Here is a 20399-nt window from a genome sequence, read left to right as displayed (position 1 = left end):
ATATGTACTCATCAAGTGTATGACTAAAATATGAGTGCAATAAAAATACAAAATAAATATATCATTTCTCAGCTATGATGATGTTAGTACACCCCATAGTGCATTACAATATCCTTAGTAGATGGTCATTATAAAAAAGTTCCAACCCTTATGACCATGCTCACAACATGAAAGTACTAATAAACTTCTTACGAACATACTAAATGAAGCTAATATATAAGTAACACGTGAAAATACTATTTAACAACATAGCTATACTTAACTGCTTAACGACATAAAGAAGAGCATTACAACTTAATCCACTATGTTGATAATGTCAATTGCCAAAGACTCTCCTGCGGTTTGGTGAACTGCCGAGTCAATGAAACCGTCGATGGTGCGAACCTCGTCCGATGCCTTTTGAAGTTGTTGTCCAAGCTTATAGATGATGGTAGCCAGCTCTATGCAACGGTGCCTAGCCTCGAAGGTGTTGTCATGTGCATCACGTCGAGCTTTTCTCTCACTCATGAGCAATGTCTTAAGCACAATGTAGTTTGTGCAAGTTGTCGTTTCTGCTGTTCCTCAGAGTTGTTGGTTGCACGAAGAGGGGGCATTGGATGATCGTTTGTATGAAGGGCTTGCAGAGGAGAGGACCTTCTTCGACCTGGTCGTCGAAGTTGAGCACAACATCGGGCTGAAACTTTCTTTAGGAGGCATGGTCTCATAATAGAGTTGGAATAAAGATTTCTTAGCTTATGCTTTCATTATGGGTGACATAAACAGTCTCAGATGATGTATATATATACCACCAACATATTAGGGTTATTTAGTTTAAGTCATTTCCTCTCACCCATGGTGATGTGTCCTTAAATCATGCCCCACATTGACATCTTTTTTTTTTGTCATCAGCGTGTATTAAGGAAATTTGCCTTCAGCATATATATAAACATCACTTTCATTGAATTAGTGATGTATTTTAAAACCCCCACCTCTATTAATAAAAGTTTGTATGTAATTATTCACAAAAATGAGTGAATGAATATAAAGTATTTGAGAAAATTGTCACCTAGTGTAGTGTGACAAAGATAGACCCATCCCCATCAAATGGAAAAGTGCTATATAAATAAGCTATATAGTCCTTCAAAAACTGAGTGCTACTTCAATTGTACAAGTACCAGTATTATATTATTTATGATTTGTAAGTATTCCAAACAAAGTGAGAATTGCATAGTCAATACATGTAGTAATAAAAGTTAAAAAAATTCAGCCCAGCTTTAATACAAGTGAAGCTACATAATATAACACGTCATCATAGTTACACATATTTGAACCATTTGAAAATTAGTGTGCAACAAGGAACGTGCCTATAATTTTCACTATAATATATATAAAAAAAAACAACTAGTGCATGGAAAGATAAATAATCTCTCTCATGCAACCTAACCAACGAAACATACATAATATGAAGAAAGATAAATACACATGCAACTTGACCAACTACACTTACATAATATGAAGATAGATAAAAACACATGCAACCCTTACACAATATTAGAGCACTACTAGCATAAAACACAACTACATATAGGAAGCTTACTTTTCGCTATTTGTGCAAGCAATCTTGTCCAACAACTTATCAGCCATTGCAATCTTATTCCCGGCTTCGTAGATATGCAGCCCCACTTGCGTGACTTTGAAGCAAAATTATAGGAGGCTTTCGGCTGTTTTCTGGACTGCCTCTTCCTTGGTCATCATATACCTTCCATCAACTCATTCATTATCATGCAATTTGGGCACGCATGCTCATCCTTGGCTGGGTTGCGTTCTTGATCCTTATTAGCATCCGAATAATTTGTCTTGTCCATGCCTGAGCGAGGTATTGTTGAGAAGTGGTGTTGTGATGATTGTCAATCAATAAGGCATTATTTATAATGTGGTACGTCTCTAATTTACGAATATTGGTCTTCGGTTCATTATTGTTTGTCATTTATGGTTGGTGAGAATAACTAATACAATGTGTCAAAGCCTTTCCAAGGTTGGTACTTGAAGAATACTCATATTGGTTTTGTCTAATAGTGATGAAAAGAATAATACACTATCTCAACAGTTATTCACCTAAGTCACATTTTATTTTTAGATTTTTAATAAATATTTGTGCAATAAATAAAGGCTCACGTATAAGTTATACTCACAACACAACTTCCACAATTTCATAGTCATTGTCTAGTATTAATTAAAAAATGAAAAAAAGTTTGAATAATGTCCTTTGGGAAGGCCACTACTCACGCTTTGTCTAAATATGGTCATGGATGTCAACCCCAAAACCCATGCATTCTCTATCTTGTAGATGGCAGTGTACTAAAAGATGAAAAAAATTAAACATATTATAGTCTTATCCTATCACCTACTACCTACGTGTATTGTCATATTAGTGGTCATTCAATTTTCAAATGCCATATTATAAAGAATGGGACAAGATATAAGCAAAAAGAGAAAGAGTAATGTAAGGTTTATGCAATGGGTTCGGTTTCCTAAATAGTGAAGACGTGTAAATAAGCATTGTGTGTTGTGTCTACTAAGTACTAACGTTTATAAATGGTTTATGCATTCTGAAATTTCATAGAGGGGTGAAAAAGCTATATAATATTATAAATCTTCTGACAAAATATTAATGATAAAGTTACTTTTTTTTTAACACCTTATCCTTTGAATGGTAAGGATTGTTAGACTGATTTTGACTTATATGTGAACCACCACAATCATGTGTACAGAGCATTAATGCATTAGAGAAAAATATAGATGAGTTCCATACATAATTAAAAATTGAATGCAATATAATATATTTCTCCAAGTGTCTTTAATATTAATTACTCCAACCCAAAAATAAATATATAAATAAATCAAGTTTCACTTAAAAACAAAAAAGTTTACAAAAATTTGCTTAATTACATTTTTAATCCCAAATTTTATGTATTTGATATTTAGTAAAAAATATAGATAGATTGTCAAATATATGGCTTTATTTTTTTAAAAAAAAAGTATTTTTATTATATGAGCTAAACTCTTATAATTTTATTTGTTAAATTTTCAAATAGATATAATTAATTTTTTTTATTTTTATAATAAGTAGTAGCAATAATCAATTAATCATATAGTCCTACATTCACACTTTGAAATAGCGTAGACGTCACTATTATGATCAAAAGTTATGCTTGGTTACAGGGTTCGATATCAAATTGTGTGTCGTGGGGTTGTACGAGTCACATTTGTGTGTGTTGATGGTGCGTTTTCCTCGTTATTAGGGCTCCCGCCTGACCGGGTGGGGTTTTAGAGGTTGTTAGACCTACTAGTGACACGAGTCCAAGTGAAATAGTATGGATGTCACTGTTAGGATGGAAAGTTGTGCTTGGTTATGGGGTTCGATATCAAATTGTGTGTCGTGGGGTTGTATGAGTCTCATTTGTGTGCGTCGGTGGTGTGGTTTCCTCGTTATTAGGGATCCCGCCCGACCGGATGGGGTTTTAGGGGCTGTTAGACCTACTAGTGACACGGGTCCAAGTGAAATAACAAGGATCTCACTATTAGGAACGAAACCTATGCTTGGTTACAGGGTTCGACATCAAATTGTATGTCGTGGGGTTGTACGAGTCCCATTCGTGTGTGTTGATGGTGTGGTTTCCTCATTTCTTAAGAACACTTTACTTAAAAATATTAATTTTTTCTTGATATTTTAATTCAAATTGTAGAAAATTTATTTATGTGATTAAGGAAATTTTATTCTCCTCCCTCACAGTGATTTTTATTTTCATTTTAGTTTCCCATTTATTAAGGCTCCTGCATTTTATTTTATTTTTATATTAAAAACTAATGTAATGTCAACAATTAATATACAAACAAAACTTTAATTTTAAAATTAATACATTGATATTTAAAAGTTTAATATTTTTTATCTAGTTAGGTTTTTGTAATTTTTTTTTAAAAAAAACGAACACTTTAATAAATAATGTATGTAATTAAAATATGATAAGATTTATCTATAATATAATAAGTGAGATTAATTGTAATAACCCGGAAATTTTTTTTTATTTGTTTATTGTGTTTTATGTAAATATTATTCTGTGAATTAATTTTTTTTTTAAGAGTATGAATAATAATTAAAATAATATTTGGTGAATATTATTTTAATTAAAGAAATGTGAGTTGATCGCTTGAGACCATAGTGTGGGGATTTAGATGTGAAATAATTCTAAGATGGACATCTTGCTCAAAGAGTTTAAGTATATGATTTTACGTGTTTGGAATCCACGTAAAATCTTATAATTATTTTAGACTATGATTTTGTGACTTATTCACCAAGAGTCTATGAAAAATTCAAGAGGAATTTTATGGGATTAAAGTTGTGATTTTATGTTGAAAGGATTCACATAAAATCATAAACATAAATTTAAGCTAAAGTGAGACATTTTGGTATTTACACTATAGTTTTTATTTAATTATTTTTAGATATAGTTAAATGCATTTTCTGAACAAATGCATAGGTTCGGCTGGTGGGAATTTTTTTGAATATTCAAGGCAGTTATTAGAGGTTAGAAGGGTGGGAATTAGAATCACTTTCTTCCTTATCTCTTTCAGCCATTGTCGAACTTGAGAGAAGAAACTGAGAAAGATATAGGAGAAAGAGAACATTGTGTTCTTATAGTGCACGACCATTTCGGGTCCAAGAAGGAGAAGTCAAGGTGAGTTTTTCTTTGGGTTACAGGCTTTAGACACATCCTTAGAGCCTCTGTTTTGATTGTAGAAGAAAGCAAGAGAAAGAAGGGGGTGTTATAGGGAGTTCGGTACAATAATAGTCAAAAGAAAACCATAAGTCCGAACATACCTTTGCGTTGATTTTTCTTTTAGATTCTGAGTACCAAATTCATGTAAAATGATTTTGTTGTGTACTAAGTTGAGGAGAAGAAGAAACCCCCATGAACTGGCCACACTAAGAGGTACAAATTCATAGATTTCCTTCGTAGTTTACGGTTCCGGTTTTATATTTTCATTTCCTAGGATGGCTATGAATTTGTGGGGCATTTTATATGGACTTAATCTGTGTTTTGGGACTAGAAACTTTCATTAAGGGGTTAGAAATGGTTTAATATGATAAGGCTTGAAGTTTGTGATGTTTTGGTGATGGGTGATGAATGGTAGAGGCGGACATGGAAGTTGGTTCCATGGTTGACGTGGAGGAAGAGTTAAGGTCGGTGGTGGTGATGGGGTGGTTGTGGTGGCCGAGAAGATGGTTGTGATGGTGTAGAGGAGAAGCCATGATTGCCTTGTTGTTGAACCATGGGGTTGGGCAAGGCGTGAGAGAGAGGGGCTGAAGGTGTGTGTGAAGATGGTGACCATTGGTGGTCACGTGTGCATGTAGTAGGGTGCATGTGTTCAACTGGTTACAAATGGTTACAGATTTGAAACCAAATGGGACAAAATGTGGTATTTGGTCCCAAAACTTTAGAAAGTTACTGCAAGACTTGGGATTAGGTACTTTAAGACCAAAAATCTGATTATTGAGAATTAAGGATAAAAATTCTCTAGTTAATTGTCCAAGTATAATAATTTACCAGCTAGACTTGGGAATTATTATGTAAGCTTCAAGAAAATTCTAGGCTCGGGGATTAGTTCCAAAGATTAGATTTGGTGGTTTAGAACCTATGAAATATTTCCAAGGACTTAGAAAATATTTTAGGATGTACAATATTACCTCTTTTAAGTTTTAAGATCAGGAAGTGAGTTCGGGGCTCGAGAATTGAACTCGAGCATTGGAAAATGGAATTTTAAGAAATAATTTGAGTTTTGGCTTGAAATTTCGGACATGGTCTAGGATAAAATTATTATTGGAAATAATAATTTTCTAAGTTGAGATCGGGATTTTGAGAGGGGTATTATGGTCATTTTATCCCAAGGGCTCGGGTTTGGGCCAGGGTCAGGAATTTCAGTTTTGTTTTTTTTAAATTTCCTTATATATTTTAGAATCTTAGTAAGCATAAACTAAGACATATTGTCCCAATATGATTATAGGGTCTAAACGCGATCAGAAATACTCACAAAGACATAATTCACGAAAGCTAAGGACAAGAGGTAAGGAAATATACACCAAGAGTAACTTAGCTTGCTGTGATTCTAGTGAATTGTTTGCATGTTTGTATACTGCTGGTTAAATTCTAGTTGCTATATATATGTGTGTGATTATATGGCTGGATGCGCATGATAGTACCCATCTATCGGGTTTGAATGTGCTTAGTGCAGTAAAGTTATCATGAATGCATGTGCAATGTTTGTGACTGTCAAGGGAAACCTTGTGAGGGTGGACCCCATGCAGCCGTGTAGTGGGGTTAGCCGTCCAGTCAGTAAAGTCATCGAGTTTTAGCAGAGTTTACCCCTTTGGCACGGGAGGTGAGTATTCTCTGGGCCACGGAGGCCACCCGGGGATCATGACCCCACCGATAACTCGATGGCTTAGTACAAGGCCTTGTGAGGGCGGATTCCCCATGCAGCCGTACAGTGGGGTTATCCGCCAAGTTAGTAGAGTCATCGTGTTTTAGCGGAGTGTACCCCTTTGGTACGGGAGGTGAGTATTCTCTGGGCTGTGGAGGCCACACTGGGATTAAAACCCCACAGATAACACGATGGCTCAGTTATATGTTTTCAGTATGTTACGCAACACTTTGACTTATGTGATTATGCTAGACGTGTTGCTCAGTTTGCAGTTTCTAGATATGCATTTCTGCTATGCAAAGTTTTTTTATGGATAGTAGAGTAATAAGTTGTAGCTAGCTTCCTTACTGAGTGTTATAGCTCATCAGTTACTCTGTGTGTGTAGGTAAGGGCAAAGCTTAAGGAGCAGTGCAATAAGCTGGAGGGGATTCTGTCTGACGTATGCATACTGTTAAACAACCGACCTGCAGGGTTGTCAGGGTTCTCTTAAGTTTTTCGCTAAGTCTGGTAATAGTTTTATCAATTTCATGTTTACTAGCTTTACTTAAAGAAGGCCCTATGGCCACAGACTATTTCTTAAGTTACGTTTAAACTACATTTTGTTTTTAAAACTATGGGATCCCATCCAAATACTATTTTATTTCAAAGTACTCCAATGTAAAATTTTCTAAAGTTTACTCTAAAGTTTATTTAGTTTTTAACATCCGATTTTTACCAAAGTTGACTGTAAGGGTCCAGTTGACCCCGGATAGTCATAGTCGTGTTCGGTGGGTCTAGTTAAGAAAATTTGGGTCGTTACATTATGTGACGCCCCACATCACTATGGCTGCTTTCTGGAATGACGACTGGCCCTACAAACCAAGACAAGTCTTTCCAGTGTGCTTTGTCCTCACTCGCACACTTCCTGGGAAAACTTCCCAGAAGGTCACCCATTCCTAGATTACTCCAGGCCAAGCATGCTTAACCATGGAGTTCTCAAGTGATGGGCTACCGAAAAGAAGATGCACCTTCCTGATATAGGTAGTACCCATCAATCCATTTAAGCCCTCTTCAACTGTGTAGTCCCATACCTACACAGTCTTAGAATCATTACACTTGACCTTCCCCAAGCGGTGTGGGATTGCACAGCTTACTCGATCTTTCCCCTTACGGATCACGGGATTCTGACTGTCACATTAATAGCTATAAATTTTGTAATATGAGCATATAATATTATACAATGTTTGATATTATTATTATTTTTTCATGTTCATCACTACATGTATATTATGCTTTAACACAAATTCTTCATTCAATAAATTAGGATTGAAAGTAAATGCTATTTTTCAGAGTTGATCAATCCTATATTGAAACACCCACACTTATAATATATAAATAAATTTAGCTAAACCCAAGTGGGTCAAAAAAATTGGTCACGTTATTGGAGGGAAAGAGAAAAAAATGGGGTCACGTTATTGGAATGTAGGTCAAACAAGTGGTTCACGTTATTGGAGGGAAAGAGAAAAAAATTTACTTGTTGAAAACGTGGGTGAAAGGGAATATAGTTCACCACTATTTTGTCCATGCTTTTCATACAGTTGTATGTACCATGAAACCCTACCTACTTAGTTGTACTAGGCACATAGCAGAGTGTCCTATTGATGTGGACACCACCCAAACCCAAGGTCGTTCACTAGCCTTTAAACTAAAGTAAATTGTAAACTTTGAGCTCCAACCAAATTCTAGTATTTAATATTGCTCTTAAGAGGCAATGAGCTATTCCTCCACCCCTGCAGGTGATTTCAACCTGCCTCATTGTAAATGTGGCATTGAGGTAGATACAATCACCTCCTGGTCTAATGATAATCCTAGTAGACGATTCTATGGCTGTGCAAACTATGTAAGTAACACGAAATTCATATAGCAGTAATCTCATATAGTATTATCTAATGTATTTCATGAATAATTTTTTTTACCAATAGTTATTTGTTTCCTTTATACACTTGCAGAGGAGAAAAAAATAAGGCTTGTCATTTTTTACAGTGGATAGATGATGAGATGTGCGACAGAGGGAAGAAAATTATTCCTAGAAAGCTAGACAAACAATTAAAAGAGAATGAGAGGTTAAAAACAAAATACAAGATAATAAAAGTAGTTCTTTTGCTAGTGTTCTCTCTTTATGTCTGCTTATACTTGTGTAGTAAAAATGGGTTTTTAAGCAATTAGTAGTAAATCTACCTCTATCATATGTATTTTGTGTAAAACTATATGACAACTTCAGCTACCATTGGAGGATTCTTGGTTTTCTTTCTATTATGAAATTTAGTTTTCTTTCTATTATGACTTTTAGACTTCTAAGATTACCTCTAAAAATCATAACCTTCCTTTCTTCTACCTACCATTTCAAAGGCTAAAACCAAAATCCAGAAAGACTAGTAGCCCATTGCCAAAAAAAAACACCATAAATTCACTAACTAGAAGAAGAAATGTAACATAAACATCCTAAGGCATGAAACATCACCTCATTCCATTAATATTTCAGTTCAAATGTTATCAACTTCTCGAAGTATGAAGCCAACAACACTGGTTCAGAACTTCATATCAAAAGAAAAAAAATTAAACAGAAAAGATGTGGGGGGTAAAAGAATCATAATTTCATAGCCATTCCTTTAAAAAGAAGATGCAGCTCAGATACTTGAGTCTAAAGTTTCTGACTTGATAGATCCACTTCATTTAAGTTATCATTTATAATCCCATAATTCAAATACAACATGGATTGCCAAACAAAATATATCAATAAAAACAATGCACTTATATTTGGAAATATGACGTGGTTAATGAGATTATCCAAAAGACACTGCATATTCAATAATAATTAAGCAGAATGACACACATCCATTAAACTATAAACATAGTCTACCATGTCTATTTGTTCGCTTGGAACAATCTTACAAAAGGGCCATCAAAATGCATATAGTTCACCCCAATGTACTACAGTGGCTGGATTTTTCTAGGCATTTGAAACCATATACCAGAAGCATAAGCATTCGGTGATTCACAGCCTGCCATCAAAACTTTCCAGCCTAATTAAAATATAATATGGTAATAATTCATGAAACTGATCAAGTTCCTATCAGTACACTAGTCCACATAATTAGAAATGGTAATCAAACTAAAAAAAATTCAAAAGAAAACAGGTTCATAGGAAAGACCTCAATCTTCTTCTATTGCTCATTGTTTTATGGCTCCTCTTGTGCGTCTAGCTGGACAATTTGGAGTCATGTTCTTTGCCTTCTGTTTCTTATTGGAGTACCTCTGATCCTTTGGGGATTTTATGGGACTCCTCACAAATGCGAGCTTGATTGGAGTACCTTTTGTTGATCCCTTGGGGTTAGAGTCTGTGTACTCATGATAGAAAGCCTGGATTTTACTCTTAACTTCTTCTTGAATATCGTTTGACTCATTCAGAACAATTTTGAGGGCCAACTCCATTCTTGCAGTATGAGAATCAAACTGTGCACCATTTATAAGCACTCAGGATTACATATATAACATTAAACATGGACATGTATGATGTTAAAAACACTAAGGATTACCTTCTCCACAGGACTTGTTGTTTTCTTGCTCAAATGCTGCATATGCTTCATGATATATATCCCGCACTCTGTTCCATTGCCTTGTTTGAGGGATTTGTCTGTATGAGAAACTCCGAACTCACTTAAAATTACTTCACCTCCAAATGCAATGTTCAAATCAACTTCAAGAACCCTCTCAAGGCTTGCTAGTTGCATAACAAGGAAAAACTATGCATTAATTCACATAAAATTCAAATATAACATGTAATATACTCTTCCAATCATAATTGTCACTCACCATTTTCCTAATCAATATAGTTCTTTGTCGTTTATCTATAGGATTTACCATAGAGTCCCAAATGTAAACATGACGAACTTTCATGTCAATGTCAGCCAGGAACCATTGTCCTGCTGGCCCATCCTTGGCTAGAATGGAAACAATCATATGTGAAAATGTAAAATAATAAAGACAGAACAATCCCAATTTAGACCAATATATTAGACTGATTCAAAATGACATGATACAACCCTTCATGTGACAATTGGAGAGGTGAGATTACTTACATGCTCACAAACTTTGAGATCGCCGGAGAAGTGACGTTCTCTCCACTGTTCATAGTTTGCAACATTCTTTATCAACATTTTTCCAAGTTGATGTTGCTGTTGGAAAATCAGTATTTTATTATTATTATTATACGGTATAGCTGTATAATAATTATGAATTTATTGTACCATATTTTTAGGGATTTAGTTTAGGGATTTATTGTATCTTTATTATTTGATTTGTTTCTCTTTATAGAATTATTGTACATGTTATATACACTGCTGTGTATTAGAAATAAAATAACAGAAAAATATTACCCTAAATCTGTCTATTTGGTATCAGAGCAAATATTACCCAGATCTATAAGTTCTTGGCTGGTCTCAATGTTGAGTTTGATGAGGTGAGGGGGAGAATTGTTGGAAGGCAGCCACTACCTCCAATTGGTGAAGTATTCGCTGAAGTTAGAAGAGAGGAGAGTCGAAGGAGTGTTATGTTGGGAAAGAGGACAACTACATCTGTTGTTGAAAGTTCAGCGCTAGCCACCATGGGAGCAGGATATAACAGGAACACCCCATACGTGCAGAAAACTGATGAGAAGCCACGTGTTTGGTGTGATTTCTGTAATAAACCTCGTCATACTCAAGAGAACTGTTGGAGAATCTATGGCAAACCAGCAAACTGGAAAAGCAAGGCAGAGAGAGAAAAGGCAGGTCGAACCCCTTCTGCACATGAAGCTGAGTCCAGCCCCTTCACTAAGGAGCAGATGAATCACCTTCATGCATTGCTGAACACTACCTCGTCCTCATCTGGTATTCCTACTGCCTCTATTGCATATGCAGGTAACAAAGTATTAGAAATAAATGCTCTAAATTGTTATAAAAAATCATCCACTCCATGGATAATAGATTCTGGAGCTTCAGACCATATGACAAATTCTTCTAAATTTTTTTAATCTTACTTACCTTGTTTAGGAGATCAAAAAGTTAAAATAGCTGATGGTAATTTCTCATCCATTGCAGGAAAAGGTTTAATTAAAATTTCTAAGGGGATAGATCTTAAATCTGTCCTCCATGTTCCTAAAATCACTTGCAATCTCTTATCTGTCAGCAAATTATCTAGAGATTCTAATTGTTGTGTGGTTTTCTATGAATCCCATTGTGTTTTTCAGGACCAGAGTTCGGGGAAGACGATTGGCAGTGCTAGGATGATTAATGGACTCTATTATTTCGAAGATAAGGCTTCTGAAAATAAAATTGCTCAAGGATTTAGTAGCATTAGTTCTCTTTTTGTTTATGATCAAATAATGGTTTGGCATTATAGATTAGGCCATCCTAGTTTTTCTTATTTAAAACATTTGTTTCCAGCATTATTTAAACGGTTGAATCCTTTGTCTTTTCAATGTGAAAGTTGTTCATTGGCCAAAAGCCAACGTAAATCTTATGTTAAATCTTCTTATCATCCTTCAAAACCGTTTTATTTGTTTCATAGTGATGTCTGGGGACCTTCTAAGGTTACCACTAATTCTGGAAAAAAATGGTTTGTTACTTTTATAGACGACCATACTCGTCTTTGTTGGGTTTATTTAATGAGAGAAAAATCTGAGGTTGAACAAATTTTTACCGATTTTTACAAAATGATTGAAAATCAGTTTCAAACAAAAATCAGTATTTTAAGAACTGATAATGGAACAGAATACTTTAATCACATCTTTGGAAATTTTTTAAAAGAAAATGGTATTTTGCATCAATCTACATGTCCTGATGCTCCTGAACAAAATGGAATAGCAGAAAGAAAGAATAAACACTTGTTAGAAGTAGCTCGTGCCATGATGTTTTATATGAATGTTCCAAAATATTTATGGGGGGACGTTGTTCTTACTGCATCTTATTTGATAAATAGAATGCCTACTAAAGTTTTACATTACACTACCCCGTTGAAATGTTTCAAAAAATTCTTTCCTACTTCTAGAATTAATTCAGATTTACCTTTGAAGATTTTTGGGAGTATTGTGTATGTTCATCTTCCAAAAAGGTCTAGGTCTAAGTTAGATCCTAGAGATGAAAAATGTATTTTCTTAGGCTATCCTCCAAATAAAAAAGGATATAAATGTTTTAATCCTATCTCTAAACGCATCTATATTACTATGGATGTTTCTTTTGTTGAAAATAGTCCTTATTTCTCAAAGAATTTTGTTCAGGGAGAGAATTCAGCAGTACAAAATTTTTGGGAACTTGTTGAACCTTTACCTAAAACTATTCTTGATGTTTCTATTGAGAAAACTCAGCCTACATCTATTGAATCTGAATCTGACCTTGGTTTGTCAGAAACAGAAATGCTACGATTGATTAAAAATCGTAACAATCTTGAGCCTGTGGTTTATTCAAGGAAGAACATTTGTGAAAGAAGTAGAGACCATCCAATCATCCCTGCACAAGACCAAACGTAAGTCCCGAACAATGGTTCTTCAAGTACCCCAGGTAATCCTCCTTCTATTCCTAGTTCTTCTTTGTCTCCAAATAATGTTTTGTCTTCACAACCTGGTTCAAGCCCTACATCTGAAACTCTAGATCTTCCTATTGCTCTTAGAAAAGGAACTCGGGCTTGTACAAAGCATCCAATTGCCAAATACATCTCGTACAATCACCTATCTGATAACTATAGAGCATTTATTACTAATATTTCTGAACTTGTTGTGCCTAGAAGTATACAGGAGGCACTAGATGAACCGAGATGGAAGTTGGCAGTGGATGAAGAGATGGATGCTTTGATAAAGAATGGGACTTGGGAGATTGTAATGTTACCGAGGGACAAGAAGATTGTAGGGTGTAAATGGGTGTTCACAATAAAATCCAAAGCTGATGGAAGTATTGAGAGGTATAAAGCGAGGATTGTGGCCAAAGGCGTTACTCAAACCTATGGAATAGATTATCAAGAGATGTTTGCACCTGTTGCAAAAATTAATTCTATACGGATTCTACTATCTTTAGCAGTTAATATAATTGGCCTTTGAACCAGTTAGACGTGAAGAATGCTTTTCTTAATGGAGACCTTGAAGAGGAAGTGTATATGAGTGTCCCACCAGGTTTCGAAAAAAGCTTTGGAGTTGGAAAAGTGTGTAAATTGAAGAAATCCTTGTATGGTCTTAAACAGTCCCCTAGAGCTTGGTTTGAATGCTTTGGTAAGGTATTGAAGTTGTTTGGTTACACTCAAAGTCAAGCGGATCACACTATGTTCTACAAACATTCAGAGGAAGGAAAGATGGCTATTCTAATTGTGTATGTAGATGATATTGTGATAACTGGGGATGACATTGATGAACAAGAGAGATTAAAAAGAAGACTTGGTGAGGAATTCGAAATTAAAGAATTGGGTCCTTTGAAATACTTCCTTGGAATGGAATTTGCAAGGTCCAAAGAAGGTATTTTTGTAAGTCAGCGTAAGTATGTGCTTGATTTACTTAATGAGACAGGTATGATGGGTTGTAAACCTGCTAAAACACCTAGTGAACCTAATGTTAAACTACATGCTATTGAAGACTTGAAAAGTGTGAAGGACAGGGAGCTTTATCAAAGATTAGTTGGGAGACTGATTTATTTGTCTCATACACGACCTGATATAGCTTTCTCTGTGAGTATGGTAAGTCAGTTCATGCATTCACCTAGTTCAAGGCATTTCGATGCAGTCTATAGGATACTAAGGTATCTAAAGGGAACACCGGGCAAAGGCCTCTTGTTCAGACCTCGAGGGCATCTAGAGATTGAAGCCTATACTGATGCGGATTGGGTTGGAAGCACTGTAGACAGAAGATCTACATCAGGCTACTGTTCATATGTTGGAGGTAATTTGGTCACTTGGCGAAGCAAGAAACAAAGTGTGGTGGCTAGAAGCAGTGCTGAAGCTGAATTCAGAGCTGTTGCTCATGGAATTTGTGAAATTATTTGGATAAAAAGGCTGCTTGAAGAGCTGAAGTCATCTCAATCATCTCCTATGAAGTATTGTGACAACAAGGCAGCTATTGCAATTGCTCATAATCCTGTACTTCATGATCGCACAAAGCATGTTGAAGTAGATAAGCATTTTATTAAGGAGAAAATTGAGAGCGGTCAAGTGTGTATGCCTTATGTTTCTACTAAAGAGCAGGTGGTAGATATTTTTACAAAAGGATTGTGTAAGAAACAATTTGATTTTCTGACTAGCAAGCTGGCTATGGAGAACATTTTTAGTCCCGCTTGAGGGGGAGTGTTGGAAAATCAGTATTTTATTATTATTATTATACAGTATAGCTGTATAATAATTCTGATTTTATTGTACCATATTTTTAGGGATTTATTGTATCTTTATTATTTGATTTGTTTCTCTTTATAGAATTATTGTACATGTTATATACATTGCTGTGTATTAGAAATAAAATAACAGAAAAATATTACCCTAAATCTGTCTATTGTTGCTATAGAAAATTTATAACATCACTAAAAACTACTAGGATCATGTTTCCGATTATTGATAGAATATTTAAATTATGAAGGCATAATTGCACTAATAGAAACTGTAGTGGGCAAAAACCAGTAGGTTCTGTCACCAATTCTCTCCTTGCTCGTCAACAACTAGGCATAACATGTAATAATCTATGACAACATTTATCCAAAACAACCATTTTCTTAGTCATTCCACAAGAAGAAACACTTTTATATAATTCGATTAATATAATGTAACAAAAAAAATTCTGTTGTGAATGTTTAATCATAAATTATGATGAAACATATTTATAATGGCAATGCTTTTGTTTTTATGTCTAACATGATCATTAAAAGAAATATAGAAATAGAATGATAAACAACATTAGGAGGACTTACATTCCCATCAATTTCTGTATCGGGTCTGAACAAGCTCAGTTGTGATCTCGACAGTTTTGTTCTGTCGTTGGAGAATAAGATTTCCCTGCACAATAGAATAAGCTAGATTAAGTTAGTATAATAGCAAAACATATTTTCATTTAATTAAATATAAATTTAATGTTGGTAGTTGCTGCTTACTTTTTTTGAAGACTGTTAGTGAAAATATATTGGACTGTCTTAAAAATCTCCTCATCAACCTCAATCTTTAGGTCGAATGCACACACCACCTTCCCTTTGCTGGAATGATATTTCTTCCAGGCCTTCTCTTCCACAGGTAGGGTGCAAGCCTTGGGTTCCATAGGTTCAAATTGTTCATTTTGAATCCCCTCTCCCTCCTTCTCAATTTGGGTAGATAACAATGTCTTCCACGGGATCAAAGACCTATCTACAATGACAACATCATCATCCATTTCTTATTCATTTTGGTCTTGGTTTCCTGCCACCGTGGATTTTTTGGAGTCCCTCGCTGGCTTGGTAGGCTAAGGAATGTCAACTCTAGTAAAATGGGGGTCTATTGTACGCTTTGAAGCTGCAACCTTCCAAAGATCATTGATTATGACCTTCTTGATAGTCCTCATCTCTTTGTCAAGTACATCATGGACCTGGCTTGGTAGTACTTCCATGGTACTTGATACCTTATCCATTTGCTGCTCCATCCGGTCCATACGGTCCAAAATCTTACTCAGAATGACATCATTAGCATCAATTATGGGGTTGATGGGGTGATTAGGGACGCTGGGGGCCCTACGTGCTTCCCGAACTCCTTTGGAAGGCATAGCAGTGGGAGCTTCTCGAACTCCTTTAGAATACATAGCATTGGGAGCTTCTCGAGCACCTTTAGAGGGCATAACAATGGGAGCTTTTTTGGTATTGGGTGGTGGTAAAGGTAACATCTGCACATGACAATAACCCAATGGTTAGACTATGACAATGAAGTAGTAAAAAATAATGCTCAAATTCAAGGAATACATAACATGAGATTCTGATTACAAAAAACTAAGAATATGAGATTGTAATGTATATTCTTCTCTAATACAAGTTAACACAGATGACTTGTTATTTGATTCATGTAATGAAACATGAAACTTAAAAAATGACTTGTTCATGGCTTTAGAATCAGAAAGAAGAAAACAACAATTTTGGCATTTGAGTTGTGCAAATGCAATCTTAATATGCTATTGAAAAGAAAAGGGGTCTAGATGTTAATGAATGGAAATGTCAATTCAAAATTTGTAGCTCCAAAATTAAAAACAATGAATAAGATAAATAAATAAATATATATTTATAGATATGACTGCCTTTGGACACTCACCTCAGTAGTCTCATAACCTCCTTTACGGTCGATGTAAAGCGCAAATTTCCTCATAGTGGTCTTATCCCAAAGTGTAATCGGCAATCGGGGGATACTCCTATCTATCTGCCCACGAGGCCACAAAGCTCTTTATATGAACATTAACTGCAACCACAAAAGAATGCAAAGTAGCATTCAAAAGGATCAATTTAGGCTCTAAATCACCATTTGAACGCATTGGACTTAAGTCACTTACGTACAGGAAGAGCGAAAAACCTGGCATGTAATGAATCTCTCCCCGCTTCAAACATTGAATCTGCTCACAAAGAAAGTTGAGGGTGTGTGTCACCCAATTGAAATTCTTAACAGACTCCACGTTGCAAACAATGGATAGGTATGCTTTCTTAACACGATTTCCCGACGTTGGACAAAGAACGACCGTAATTACGAACAATACGTAATGCATGAGAAAGAGCTCGTCTGTTGTCTTGCTCCGTTCAATTACTTTCTCCAAGTCATCGATGGTAGTGGATTTCTTATGCATGTTGAAAATCAAATCATGGTAAGGATTGTAGTAATTCTTCTCAGGCAGTTTGATAGGGGTACCGCCATCCCTAATCCCCATAACATGCTCGAAAAGCTACGGCTTCAACTCTATGATCGTGGTACCCACAGTAAGTACCCTCTTGTCATCGTCAATCTGATCAACTAACCACCTAGCTAACTTTCTCTTCACACAATCCATCTTCAAATCCAACATTGCACCAAATCTAATATTCCTCACTGCCTTCTTTTGCTCTGCACTCAATATTCTTCCTAAAGCCACAACCCTTTCAGGATTGCACTTGCAGTGGAACGTCTCATCATCTTTCGGCTTTTCCTTTTTGATAACCATCCCATATTCAATCTTCTCCTCAAGGGGAAGGGCTTCAAGGAATCCACCCAACTTAGTACGAATCTGTGAAAAAAAAAACATAAAAAAAGCCCAAGTCAGTTTTTGAACTGTATGATTTTCAACTGTATGATTCAGTACAAGAGTCGGATTGTGTTTCCTTGCTCCAACTTTTGCTAGTTTCAATGTTCCTTTTTGAACCTCTAGTCATTTTACATTCTGGTCAAACAAAGCAATAAATAGTTGGTTAGTACTTATTATAAACTCTTTAGATAATAGAACTCTACCAATCATTATAATCAAATAATTAGTGTCACTAAATTTGTTTGACATTTCTAGTTGTGACCGCAATGAAATAAGAGTAGTAGCTAATAATATTAATAGTCAATAAAACTCATTGACAAAAATCAAGAACTTCAACGTTTGAGCAAGGACCTCAGCACAGATGAACCCTCTCTCAAATCAGTATGGATGGTCCCTGCAGCTTGAGGAGCTTTTGTCTGCCATGTGATCTATCAACACTTAACCTGCAAATGGAAACTTATCAAAAACATTTTTAGCCAATAATCATCAACATGAAAATTAAAAACACCAGAAAGTAGAAAGATGCTAAATTTGTCAGAAGATATCATGCCCAGGGACAATTTCAAATATTATCAATCAAAAGCTAGGGTCTGCAACATATTGATTTTATATACTCTTGAAATTTGATCAATCCACAGGTGCTAAAACCTCCAGCCATTAACTGAAGCATTATGAATTTTTAAATTATATATTAAGAGAATGATCATAGATTTGAAGCATTGTTAAAGTGAAAATACACTCCTCATTGAATCCTTAAATGTGAAACTCAAATTCCACAGGGAAAGCCATATAGGAAAATTAACGCACAACCCAATAAAAAAGAAAAAGAAAAAGAAAAAAAATAATCATTGTGTCTTTCAAAGATTTTTTTTTATATATACATTTAAACTTTGGCAAAATTATTTTTCAAAGTCACAGTCATGTCACTCCTGGCAGCATACGTCTGTTAACAAAAAAAGCCAATTGTTCTATCTCACATGTTTGCAATGCATGCGCCATCACACAATGTAGCAAAAAAAGAAAATTGCTTTCTAAAACCCATGGACGTGTCATTTACAACAATAGAGATACAAATGAAAGGGAAATGATACTCCTACTATAGTTTCTACAGGAGTTTTTCATCTTGTGAAATCACTTTGTTATTATACAACACACATGCAATGCAAGATATTCCATACCTACTACCATGCAACTAAACAATCCACCACTGCTGATCTCTAATAATGTTGTCAAAATACACAAATGTCAATTTCTCCTCGTACACTCACTTAACCATCCTACATTTTGAAGTGGGAATAAAATGTTTCTATGGTACAAACTCAAATGAGTAATACGAATGATTATTGCATTACCTGGCTTATAACAGTTGAGTTTAGCTTCTATTTTCGTCCATTGATGCAAATATCGAGAAGATCAAACATGCATGTAAAGGAGACATACCACTCAGAACTGAATGTTTCAATAATCAAAAAAAATTTAGCCAATAATTATATGGTTATGAAAATTAAAAGCACCAGGAAGTATATTAACATTAATTAAAAAATATTGAAAGATGCTAAATTTGTCAGGGGACATCATACATAAGGGAAAACAGTTTCAAATATTATCAATCAAAAGCTAGGGTCTGCATCATATTGATTTTATATACTCTTGAAATTTGATCAATCCACAGGTACTAAAACCTTAAGTCATTAACTGAAGCATTATGAATTTTTATATTATATATTAAGAGAATGATCATAGATTTGAGGCATTGTTAAAGTGAAAATATACTCCTCATCGAAGCCTTAAATGTGAAACTCAAATTCCACAAATACAAACATTATTCATAAAAGCCAACATCCAGGGACCCAATAATTAATTATGACTGCAAAAGAAAATATTACTAAGATCAAGCTTCATCACAACTTCAGAAAATATAATGAGTAGCATATATAAATATAATGCCAAACAAAAGAAGAAATAAACATAATCGTACAAGTCGAAAGATATACCCAAGTCGAAAGATTTACAATCTTTAAAGGGAAAATACAAGATAGAAAATCCATTTTAGTATACACACTACATTGCATGCAAGATTATTTCTAAGGAAAAAATATACCCAAAACTATATAACAACAATCAAACCAAAACACACAAAAATAAATAAAAAGAGGGTAAGAGAGAAATCTTAATCGAGATGATGAAAATTGAGCTTCATCAAAGCTTTTGGAGTGAAAAAAACTACTAAACTAGCTGCAACACAAGCAAAAGAACGAAAACAATGTAAACTCTGTAGAAGAAAATCGCACTTTTAAGAAGAAAAAAAAATTTCCATTACCAAAAACAAGAAATGGAAAGCTCTGAAATGGCTTAAGATAAGAAGAAGGGATTTCACCTCTGATGAGAATGAGGGCTATTTCTGATGAGAGCTTCAAACCGTTGCCTTCCTTTGAGAGAATGAGAGCTTCGAACCCTATCCTTTGTGAGAATGAGAAATTCGGACCCTTTCCTTTGTGAGGATGAGAGATTCTGCCCCCTCGTGCTTGGCTAATGTCCCGCCCCTTCACAGCTCTAAAATGGTTTACAAGAAGAAGAGAGCTTCGAGCCGTGCCTTCCTTTGTGAGAATGAGAGCTTGGGACCCGTTCTTTGTGAGAATGAGAGGGAAGAAAATGGTTTATGTGTAGAGTAAAGTGAAGA

General features: G+C 35.1%; 2 protein-coding genes and 2 long non-coding RNA genes across 8 annotated transcripts; 2 read left to right on the top strand and 2 right to left on the bottom strand.

Moving 5' to 3' along the window:
• Nucleotides 1-8147: 8147 nt before the first annotated feature.
• Nucleotides 8148-8775, top strand: LOC133821356 (uncharacterized). The gene is made up of 2 exons (XR_009887506.1): nt 8148-8338; nt 8448-8775. It is a non-coding gene; the product is annotated as an uncharacterized LOC133821356 (long non-coding RNA).
• Nucleotides 8776-9227: 452 nt separating this feature from the next.
• Nucleotides 9228-10674, bottom strand: LOC133821355 (uncharacterized). 2 transcript variants are annotated; one of them, XM_062253702.1, is made up of 3 exons: nt 10578-10674; nt 10035-10439; nt 9228-9951 (listed from the first exon to the last, which is right to left on the bottom strand). In XM_062253702.1, exons 2-3 carry the CDS (start codon nt 10227-10229, stop codon nt 9670-9672), a joined length of 477 nt encoding a protein of 158 aa, XP_062109686.1. In that variant the 5' UTR covers nt 10230-10439; nt 10578-10674; the 3' UTR covers nt 9228-9669. The 2 variants fall into 2 exon arrangements, with proteins under 2 accessions (XP_062109686.1, XP_062109687.1); XM_062253703.1 differs by lacking the exon at nt 10578-10674 and having other exon boundaries at nt 9228-9500; nt 9651-9951.
• Nucleotides 10675-10776: 102 nt separating this feature from the next.
• On the top strand, nt 10777-12799 carry LOC133821354 (uncharacterized). Of its 2 annotated transcripts, none has more exons than XM_062253701.1 (2): nt 10777-11366; nt 11726-12799. In XM_062253701.1, exons 1-2 carry the CDS (start codon nt 11048-11050, stop codon nt 11758-11760), a joined length of 354 nt encoding a protein of 117 aa, XP_062109685.1. In that variant the 5' UTR covers nt 10777-11047; the 3' UTR covers nt 11761-12799. The 2 variants fall into 2 exon arrangements, with proteins under 2 accessions (XP_062109685.1, XP_062109684.1); XM_062253700.1 differs by having other exon boundaries at nt 10777-11396.
• Nucleotides 12800-15080: 2281 nt separating this feature from the next.
• Nucleotides 15081-19656, bottom strand: LOC133823157 (uncharacterized). Of its 3 annotated transcripts, none has more exons than XR_009888163.1 (7): nt 19072-19656; nt 18071-18162; nt 17000-17701; nt 16765-16908; nt 15591-16345; nt 15411-15495; nt 15081-15182 (listed from the first exon to the last, which is right to left on the bottom strand). It is a non-coding gene; the product is annotated as an uncharacterized LOC133823157 (long non-coding RNA). The 3 variants fall into 3 exon arrangements; XR_009888164.1 differs by having other exon boundaries at nt 16782-16908; nt 17020-17701; XR_009888162.1 differs by having other exon boundaries at nt 16782-16908; nt 19072-19216.
• Between the last annotated feature and the right edge of the window lie 743 nt (nt 19657-20399).

This window comes from Humulus lupulus, chromosome 3, assembly GCF_963169125.1.
Source record: "Humulus lupulus chromosome 3, drHumLupu1.1, whole genome shotgun sequence".
Taxonomy (NCBI): Eukaryota; Viridiplantae; Streptophyta; class Magnoliopsida; order Rosales; family Cannabaceae; genus Humulus; species Humulus lupulus.
The sequence above is the reverse complement of the archived record's forward strand: the minus strand, read 5'-3'. Positions and strand labels throughout refer to the sequence as shown.